The sequence below is a fragment of the Solanum tuberosum genome, unplaced genomic scaffold, assembly GCF_000226075.1.
Source record: "Solanum tuberosum cultivar DM 1-3 516 R44 unplaced genomic scaffold, SolTub_3.0 scf00309, whole genome shotgun sequence".
Classification (NCBI taxonomy): Eukaryota; Viridiplantae; Streptophyta; class Magnoliopsida; order Solanales; family Solanaceae; genus Solanum; species Solanum tuberosum.
The window spans coordinates 485,220-495,106 of record NW_006239232.1 but is presented as its reverse complement, the minus strand read 5'-3'; the positions used below and the strand labels follow the sequence as shown (position 1 = coordinate 495,106).

The 9,887-nt window shown below is 34.6% G+C and overlaps 1 protein-coding gene across 1 annotated transcript; it reads right to left on the bottom strand.

The window, feature by feature from the left end:
• Positions 1-1,745: 1,745 nt before the first annotated feature.
• LOC102590588 (long chain acyl-CoA synthetase 6, peroxisomal-like) lies at positions 1,746-9,665 on the bottom strand. Its single transcript, XM_006359844.2, has 23 exons — positions 9,473-9,665; positions 8,261-8,321; positions 8,112-8,189; positions 7,919-7,990; positions 7,768-7,849; positions 7,519-7,624; positions 7,359-7,435; positions 6,886-6,930; positions 6,711-6,797; positions 6,357-6,446; positions 6,190-6,269; positions 5,954-6,047; positions 5,417-5,505; positions 5,239-5,327; positions 3,989-4,118; positions 3,759-3,877; positions 3,556-3,679; positions 3,370-3,456; positions 3,048-3,151; positions 2,862-2,947; positions 2,250-2,336; positions 2,097-2,183; positions 1,746-2,019 (listed from the first exon to the last, which is right to left on the bottom strand). Exons 1-23 carry the CDS (start codon positions 9,594-9,596, stop codon positions 1,921-1,923), a joined length of 2,097 nt encoding a protein of 698 aa, XP_006359906.1. The 5' UTR covers positions 9,597-9,665; the 3' UTR covers positions 1,746-1,920.
• Between the last annotated feature and the right edge of the window lie 222 nt (positions 9,666-9,887).

The following is a 9,887-nucleotide window of genomic DNA, read 5'->3' as shown; positions in this document are numbered from 1 at the left end:
CCCCCCCCCCACCCCTCAAATATCATGTTTTAACTTTTTATCCCCTGAATTTACTAGTGAGCTATATTATCTATATACATTATTGTTCAGATTATGTTACATAAATAAAAATATCTTATAATATCTATAATACATTATTATCCAGATTCTGTAACATTAATAAATAAATCTTATATTATCTATTTTACATTATTATTCAGATTTTTTAACATAAATAAAAAAATATTTCTTTAATACGTATATCTAATCTAATAAATGTTGAAGTTGAAATGTAAGTCATTTTTCGGATTTAAAAGAATTGTAATTAAATGGACCACATAAATTTCCCTTGAGAGACAGCTATATAAACCACTCTTCTCCTTCTGTTTTTACTCACTTATTCTTCTATATAAAAAAAATATATTAAAAAAAATTATTTCCTTTTCATAAGATGCAAAAGAAACTCGACATGAGGTACATTATAGGGGTGTGAGGAAGACGTTATGGGAAAAGTACGCGGTTGAGATCAGAGATTCCAGCCAGAGGAGAAATCCCTGGCTTGGGACTTTCAATATGCCGGATAAAGCTGTTAAGGCTTACGATGTTGCGACGAGGTTGTTTGACCGTCACTAATTTCCAGAGGATAACCTCCAAAACACCACTCAAAAAGGATTGGATAATAATAACTATTCCAATCCTATCCTCCCAAACTTGAGATAATCTTTTGTGTTTTGGAGGGTTATCCTCAGAAAAATTAGTGACGCCTTCTAGCCTAGAAACAACCTTGTCGCCGCATCATAAGCCCTTGCAGCTTTCTCCGGTGTTTTGAAAGTTCCAAGCTAACGGCTTATCCTCTGATTGGGATCTCTAATCTCTGCCGTGCACTTTTCCCATGACGTCTTCCTCACACCTCTATAACACAGTCTTTCTTCTGCATTATCTGAAAAAACGGAAGGATTTTTTTTTTTCTTTGTGTATATAAAAGAATCAATGGGCTTAAAAAAGGAATTTTTTGTATTTTTATGTTATAACAGAATTTAGCAGTATCACATGGTAAAAAAAATTGCTTTCATTTTTCTTTCTAAAATTTTACATTGCTGCTATACATGGGAAATAAGAGACTTGAAAATATAACAGATCAGTAAAAATACATACTCCCTCTGTCCCAATTTATATGACTTACTTTCCTTTTTAGTCAGTCCCAAAAAGAATGACACATTTCTATTTTAAGTAACAATTTGCCTATAAAATGTCTTTTTTACCCTTAATGAAATGATTTACAACCACACAAATTTCTATCATTCATTTTGGACCACAAGTTTTAAAAGTCTTTCCATTTTTCTTAAAGTTTGTGCCAAATCAAAGTACATCATATAAAATGGGACGGAGGGAGTAATATTTTTGTTAAGAGTATGATAAATGAATTTGCTTGTTGCTTCTAGTTGTCCATAAAATTCAATATTTAGAATAGTTAAAGGATTTTAGTAAATTTATTCTACAAATATAAACCAAAATTAAATATGTTACTAATTCACATCAAACAATATAATCTATTCAAACATTATATTCGCAAATAGCTGAGCATAATACAGTTCAACACTATGTTATGAAATATTGGATAACAACCATACATACAGGGTGTTATATGTAGGAAGATCTTCTGCAAATTATTAATAACAGTAAAGATAGTAAAAGGAGAACAACATAATGGATGGCATGCTGAGGGTGGGGTGTACACAAATTGGTACGAACGATAAAATCTATTGTTTTCAGCTCGAACAAAATAAATATAATTGAAAGCTTTTCAAAATGTATTTTTGGTTCTACAGAAGAATATGTTTTACACATTGTCAATATTAACTACTTAAATATATAAGTTCATTGTGAGATGGATGGACAATATTTCAACAGCATAAGACCACAATATACTATTTTTGCCTTTCACAAGATTTTATTTGGAGAGGAATTGGATTCTGAGAGTTCTGCATACATGTTTGCTATTTCTTTAGCAAAGTATATTCTTGCTTGTGGCCTTTTTATCTGAAACAAGGACAAGAAAAGGATTTGAACAATGGAGACTTTCTCTAGTTGTCTAATAATCGCGGAACAACACTTACCTTGTAAGTCGGAGTAAGCAGATCATTCTCCATTGTAAAAGGCTCAAACACCAAAGTGATAGCTTTAGCAAATTCGAAACCTCTCAACTGCAAAGTGTTTGCCATGAGAAACATGTTGAAAACAGAAGGTCATTGCAGGGGAATTCAAATTACCTGTGCTTCCTTTCCAACAGTATCCATGTCTTCCAATATTGCAGCTTTCGCTCTTGGATCAGTGCAGAGCTGTTTCACGTCTTTATTCTGCTCTCGCCAAGATAAATATAATCACGTACAATACTAACTAATACTTATAATTCTCTTCACATTTTGAAAGAAAAGCTATCTCTCTGCTTCTTACTCTACAATGCTTCATATAAATCTAATGAGAACTTCACAATTTTCATAAATGAAGTTTGGTACTCTTTATGACCATAGGAACATTTCATAAGGAAAGATAATACATTGAATTTTCAGATTCGAGATTATGTCCTGACTGCCTATGCTACACAAGTGAAAGCATATTTGTTACATTTCAAATGTCATGTACGATTGCGGAAAGAAAAGAAACTAGAGCCAAAATAAAAGGGATGCAATTATGATCATAAGGAAAATGATATTTTGGATCCCTTATATTTTTCAGCCACCTTATGTTATGATGAATATTGTTCTGATATTTATCATCTCTTTCCCTTTATGACAACTGATACAACATAACCAAATAGCGTAAAATCCTTGCATTTTTTCATGAGAGCAGGTTGAAGATGTAAGAAGAATTCAGGGTGTCACCTTGATGCCTTCATTTATAGCCCATGTTTTCAACATGTCTGGGTCCACACAGACTATGGCTACCAGAGAGGAATTCAGGCTGTCACCTGACAAAGAAGACAACAGTACAGTAGGTCTTTTAAAGGCGTCGTACATGAGGGAGGGGTGGGTGTGGGGAGAAGGATTTTCTGTGACACCATATCTTACCATGTATAAAGCACTGTGCAACATACTTGCTATTTGCATAAACATTCTCAATTTTTTCTGGAGCTACATATTCTCCCTGTGCCAACTTGAAAATATTCTTCTTCCTGCAAACAAATAGCAAAAGATAAAACTTTCTACAAGTAGCCAATGATCTCCGTATACCGTGCAACTTCAGTAAAATGGATTATAGTTACAAGGAAGCAATCTCATTTAATGCTCCATATTCAACGAACATACACAAGATTGCAACAAAAAGGAAGAAAAACTACTACTACTTCATAATCCCTCTATGAAAGGCAAGTACTATTAGCTATCCTCTTACCTATCAATTATCTTTAAGCGCCCCCCAGGTAGCCACGCTCCAATATCTCCGGTGTGAAGCCATCCATCTTTGTCAATCATTTCTTGCCTGAACAATGTAATTGGATAATTTCAAAATTTAACTTGGACGGTTCCCTGCTTTTATGCAAACTACAAAAGGTTGAGTAACTTAAAGAAATGCCCTTACGTCTGTACTTCATCCTTGTAGTATCCCTGGAACACTATGGGGCCTCTTACACAAATCTCGCCACGGGGATAAGGCTGATCTTCAGATGAATAGTTCATATCAGGGACATCAACAAGCTTTATTTCTAAAACATGAAAACATAATTAGTCCTTGTCCAGTCATAAGACAAATGAAAAAAAGAACTTGCTTGGAGTCGTACTAACCACATGCAGGATTAGGAGAGCCCACATGACCAGATAAGATATCACTCTGATCCATGTTACTTATAAGACAAGAAGCTTCGGTCATTCCATATCCTTCTATAACTTGACAACCAAAGCATCTGAACAATAAAACTACTCAACTCATTTCACACAAATCGAAGTATCTGATCTCAGTTATGTTCATAAATTGATCATAATTGATGAAACTTAATGAAGTTTGTTCAACTCACATCCGCAAAAAGTCCATAACATCAGGAGATAATGGTGAAGCTCCTGAGACCATCAAGCGAACTCTTCCTCCTAGCCTTGCTTTTATTTTGTTGAATACCAATCTATCCCAGATTGGGGATGGATTCTTTCCTGGAAAAGTAAATATGAATCTACAATATATCACAGCAAAAAGAGATCATGTGTCTCCGTTCTCTTCATAGGTCAATCCTACAGAGCTGTTTGGAAGGTCAATACTATTAGAAATGCACCAAAGCCGCAATCCAACTAAAACGCACCCTAACATGAAAGCATAAATTGTTATTTTGCGAGCTAGTTAAGGAAAATATAAGCCACGCGCCATTCCCAACCTCATAAACAAAGACCTGAATACCACCAAATGAGCAGTATTTCAGGAACAGAAAACAGCTTTCCTGTCCATTAAAGTACTTTACTTTCTAAGTTTCCCTTTTCTTAAAATAGTCACAAGTGAGTCTTCAGTTTACAGCAAAGTTTTCCAACGAGAGGCCACCATTTGATCCCCTTGAGTGGCTTCCCTGTCCATACAAAAAGCCTCAGGAGTTTGATTCTTTCTCACTATTCTGTTATGGTCCTTTCCTTTTGTTCCGTTGTTTTTCATTTTTGTTATATTTAGTATGGTGATGATGTGAAATGAGTTTAAATGAAAGTGGGGATTCATATTGCCGACCTCAACTTGTTTGGGACTGAGGTGTAGTTGTTGTTGTTTGTTCCCCTTTCCCATCTTACCGAGCAGAGAGAAATGAATTTACAGTTGAGGAGACGCCAAGCGTCCATATCAAAGAACTTGATACATTTGCTCACAAAATCAACTAAGTACTAAAGGGGCTAGTTTGTATAGAATAACACATCAGAACCAAAACAAAACCTATCAAGCAGCATTTTAATTAAAAACGAATTATCTCACTGGTATAATTGAGGACTGAAGCATTCAGTACAAGCTGCCTAGATCATACTATTTCATTTCTAGAACGTTGTGGTTATGTCAAACTACAAGTGGTTTAACATGAGTCCACTGACTTATCACTTCTGTGCAATCATAATTTTCAACATGCTACGCATCTTGGACCTCTATTTACCATAACTACAAATGCGCCCATCTCCATACTAATAGACCTCTATGGGAACAATCTTAAATCCTAAAGAAACATTAGATGATGCAAACAATATAAATAGAGGTCTAAGATGTGCAGGTGCAGCCATCTATTTCTCAATAGAGGTAAAAATACCTCACCATCAAAAATTGTTTGCTTCTTAGCATTATAAGCAGAATTAAATATCCTCTCTCTCAGTGAGCCAGATGTCTTCACAGCATTCATAATGCTGCAAAAAGAAGCATCTAAGTTAATTGAGGATCACATAAAATTAAAATTAGCACAAATAGCAAATCAGCATCAACACCAGTCAATTACCCGGCATATAATCTATTGTATAACCGAGGGACGCTGCAAAAGACAGTGGGCCTTAATACAGCTATATCATCCACTAGTTTCAGATTATCCTGAATGGAGAGTAAAGTTAAACACAGTATTTCCTTAGAGAAATGTGGAGAGATTGCTTAGAATATTGTAGACAATTAGTTCTGAAAACTTCCAAATTTTTTCCCAAATAATATCTCCTAATCGTCATTTGGCAACAAACAAAACCTCCTGACCTTAGAAGGTGAACATTTTCCCTCCATCAACTAAATTTTGTGGCATTGCCCTTAAATGTTGATTTACAAGTTAATCTCTTGCACAGTGATATCTTCCTATGGTTGTATTAGTTGTATTTCATGATTTCAAGCAAGCCATTTTTTGAACAAATTCATGTCGAAAATATTAAGCAACAAGAATAATATACAGTTGTGGATGCATCCGAGCTAGAATAATCCATAGACTTGACAAATACGGTTCATGAAATGACTGCTACAAGAAAATTCAGAAAGCATTCTAGTTTAAGTCGCATACTCCCTGATAGAATCCAGAAGCTCCTCCAAAATAGACCAGCAATACTTGGATAGCCCTCTCATATATATGTGCCAGCGGAAGATATGAGATGTAACTATTAATATTCAGATAAAAGTTTCAGAAAAATCTATAGAAAGTTTCAACTGAATGTAAGAGATGTTTAACTCCTGAACTTTTTTTAATAAAAAGGCGATTCATGATGATTTTTGGTTGGTATTATAATAATTAGTACTCACATATCTGAAGAGTACAGTGTGATGCCGATACTCATACCAGCAACATTTGCAATCAGGTTTGCATGGGTCAAAACAGCACCCTATTAGTTTTGGTAAAAGAAATGCAATTTGCTTCAGTTCTGAAAAGCAATAGCATTTAGAATTGAGTAGATAATAATCTTCTGTACCTTTGGGGTCCCAGTAGTACCACTCGTATAGCATATCGTAGCAACAGCCTCAGGTTTTGGTGGGCAAAAGGGCTGAAGATTGCTGAGACCCTGAAAGAAAAATATTCACTAATACTATGAAACCTCAACAATCAAGTAGTGAAGTACAAATACAGTAGTGCTGCTAGTGAAATTACACCTATGGATATTTATCTTGCAACTCCACCCATGTCATTAAATGAGATATGTGAAAGATCATATGCAGCACAAAGCTACCATGCATACTAAGTTCACATCTGTGCATCTTCTCATTCCTACTCGGCACAAAATCTAAAACTGCTCATACCATGAAAATACAACTTTGAGTATATGTACCTGACTAAGTAGTTTTGAATATGATATGATCTCCACTCCAGATGACGGTGGAAGTGACGGAATTCTCCCATCTACTGCTCCAACTACCTACACCATACCCAAGCCAGATGAGGTCAAATGAACTGCAGATCGGCAACATCATAGTTATGCACCATAAAGGGACGGTGTTGCATACCACAATTAAATGCAGTGAAGGAATCTCCGATAAGAACCGAAGCAACTGCAATTTGAAGAGTAATGCCATAAATAAAAACCTCAACAGTGACTTCAAGGAACGCAATGTAGAGAAGAGAAAGATGATCTATCGAGTACATCTCTTTCTATTTCCCCGCGTAATGCTAGCCAAATTCCAGAGTGTTGATGTTTTTAAAAGTTCTTTAAAAATATATAATCCACCTATGAAGTTGGGAAGTTAGGCTCTTTTAAATGGTCAGGAAGAACATATACAAAATATGGCCAGTAGAAAGTAGATCCGAAACATCAGGTTCTCAATCCAAATGCCACAATTGTAGCAAGTAAAAAAATTGTGTTCCAATATTCTATCTGCAAAAGAACAATTAACCTCAAAAATTCTCTAAAGCCTATAATTGAAACTGCTTTCTTCTTCCACTCCCATGTCATTTCAATAGAACTTGAAAGTAAACTCACATGATTTATTGTTTCTGGCACACAAAATATAGCTTCAATTGCTGCATGGTTTGCAATATATTTTACAGCTTCTGGACCTACAAATTTTATTGCTTAGGAGTTTTAGCAATGTTGGTAAGATCTTAAATGACTTTTATCCCGATAATGTCTGAAAACCAACCAAGAGAATCATATAAAGGAACAGAAATATATGAATATGCAGAGCAGGCATGGTCGACTATCAGCCATTCTGGTCGGTTGATGAAATACAAACCAACACAAGATCCCTGTCAAGAAGCGAAAGAAACAAAATAATCAGTATATAAACAGAAAATATCTACTTCAATTTTTCCTAAAACTGAACAAGGAAATTAAGAAAGAGAACTGAAAGCCTTCCAAAATGATTTAAAATGCTGATAAAGTAAGTTACCTTTGTTATCTTATGACAAACTAGTGCCGAACCAATTGCTGACCGTGCAGTACCTGCCTCCCCGTATGTCATCCATTTGTACCTGTAGAGTATGTTACATTGGATGAGTATGGCTTCAAGATAAATTACAGGCTTAAGGTGGTTAACATACTCTCCTACTGTTCCATCTTCTCGAACTCGTGATCCTAAGTATTTGCAGTCTGGAGACGCCTTAACCGAGCGCCTAACCAGACAAACAAATCAAAACCAAAAAAAAAGATTAAAAGAACAATTCAAATTGTGGTGAATTTTCTTTGAAAGTTATTAGAAAATGGGGAGTCGATCAGGCAAGATTGGTTGCTCACACAAAATTGTCATGTAAGGTACCAATATCAGGATGATCTGCAAATCTACTAACAAGCTTCAATGGAGAGCGAGAAGATCTGCATTTAAAAGAATTAAAGCTCAGTTGTGCCTTAGAATACATAGAAGAGTTTGAACTAACTGTTTTAACCTGTACACATTCCATTTTCCTGTCTTCAGTTCCTCAGGGAGCGCATTACTAAATCCTTGCTCTAGTGAGAGTTCAATAATTAGCAAACAAACCGAAAACAAGTTAGTTTGATCACCAAGTAATAAGCTGAAACTAACATGCTGCCAATAAGTAAAATGGAGATCAGACCAAGATATTGTCAATGTCGATGAATCAAAGATGTCTGTTTATGTTGGATCTCAGTTTTAAACGCGGATACAACACATGCTAAACATGGAGTGTAAGAGTATGTGTATGTCAATCTCAACTAAAGATTGCATTATTTTTGTTGTATCCAAATCTTTTTGATGATTAATTTGATATTACAGCATATCCGGAGATTTAGCTTGTTTTATTTTTTGCCACATTTATAGTCAGTTTAGTCACACAAGAGAAAATAGGTGCACCTGAAGAACTATGAGACTTGTTCTTTTTCTTCTCTTTTCAGTTGAGATCAGATATACCATTTCTGTTTAACAGAAGTAGAAAAAATATTTTGAAATTGATTTTTTCTTTAGAAAAATTCATATCCATGTAGAAATATATTTGATCCTTCTAGCAAAATTCAGGGATATGTTCACTTATATTTTCAGGTGAACTTTTTTTACCTTTTTTATTCGACGGCTAATTTGAGTTTTACTATCTCGCTTATAAATCTATTTTCATTCTTTAGTGTGTGAAAATATTAAGAAATAAAAAAAAGAAATATGAATGGAAAAAAGTAAGAAAACTTCAAATCTAGTGTTTGTGCGGTTATATCGTTATTTATTTTTTCGTATCTTCATAACAAAAAATGAAGTATTTATGATAAATTTACAAGAATGAGTGAGAAAAATTGATCATCAAAATTAGCCGTTGAATCAAGAAGTCAGAAAAAGTCACCCATGAAAGGAATCAAATATACCCCTCAACTTTGCTAGAAGAATCAAAATATAAATTTTAAAAGTATTTTTTCTCTTCTGTTAGACAAAAGGTATATATGCATCATTTGTGTAACGATAGAAGAAATATATGTTAGCTACTTTTACAACGAGGATATATCATAACCTTTCCCTAAGCACTGGAAAAAAAAAAACCTATTTTTACATAGAGCAACAATAACAAAACAGAGATTTTCTAACATAAAAACAGAGTATAAAACGAATGAATATATAGCTGCATTCTCATTTTAAAAAAGTGGGTGGGAAAGAATACCGGAGAAGAATTTGCCGGCGGCATTTCTACGGCGGAGAAGTGACGGTTGATCCTGATCGCCGGCGGCGGTGGAAGTGAGTTGGTTGTGAATAGTTCGAAAACGACGTTCAGCTTGGGAATCCATCAGTTGAAACGACGCCGCTTCTTGTGATTGTATTGTTTTCCCACCAAAAATTTGCTGGTGGTTTTTTGGTTAAGAATGCACCTACAAATGCATGTTATGTTAGTGTTACATAAGTGATGAATCGTTTCTGTTGCTAGTTTAAATATAATGTTATTTTAATTTTTATTGTATCATATAGTTAAATTTTTATTTTGTGTAACGATTAATTTGATGTGATTGTGTTGTTATCTTATACATTTTTTCACTCATTTTAGACTTAAAGGGGTTATTTGATATGCGGAATAAAATAAG

Bases quoted from the DNA above. Each gene is read 5' to 3' on its own strand.
- LOC102590588 (XM_006359844.2), bottom strand. From the start codon at position 9,596: ATGGATTCCCAAGCTGAACGTCGTTTTCGAACTATTCACAACCAACTC. The intron at 6,447-6,710 runs GTACATATACTC...TTTTTCTTTCAG, and splicing joins ATTCAAAACTACTTAGTCAG to GGTCTCAGCAATCTTCAGCC. The intron at 6,048-6,189 runs GTGAGTACTAAT...GAATATTAATAG, and splicing joins ACACTGTACTCTTCAGATAT to TTACATCTCATATCTTCCGC.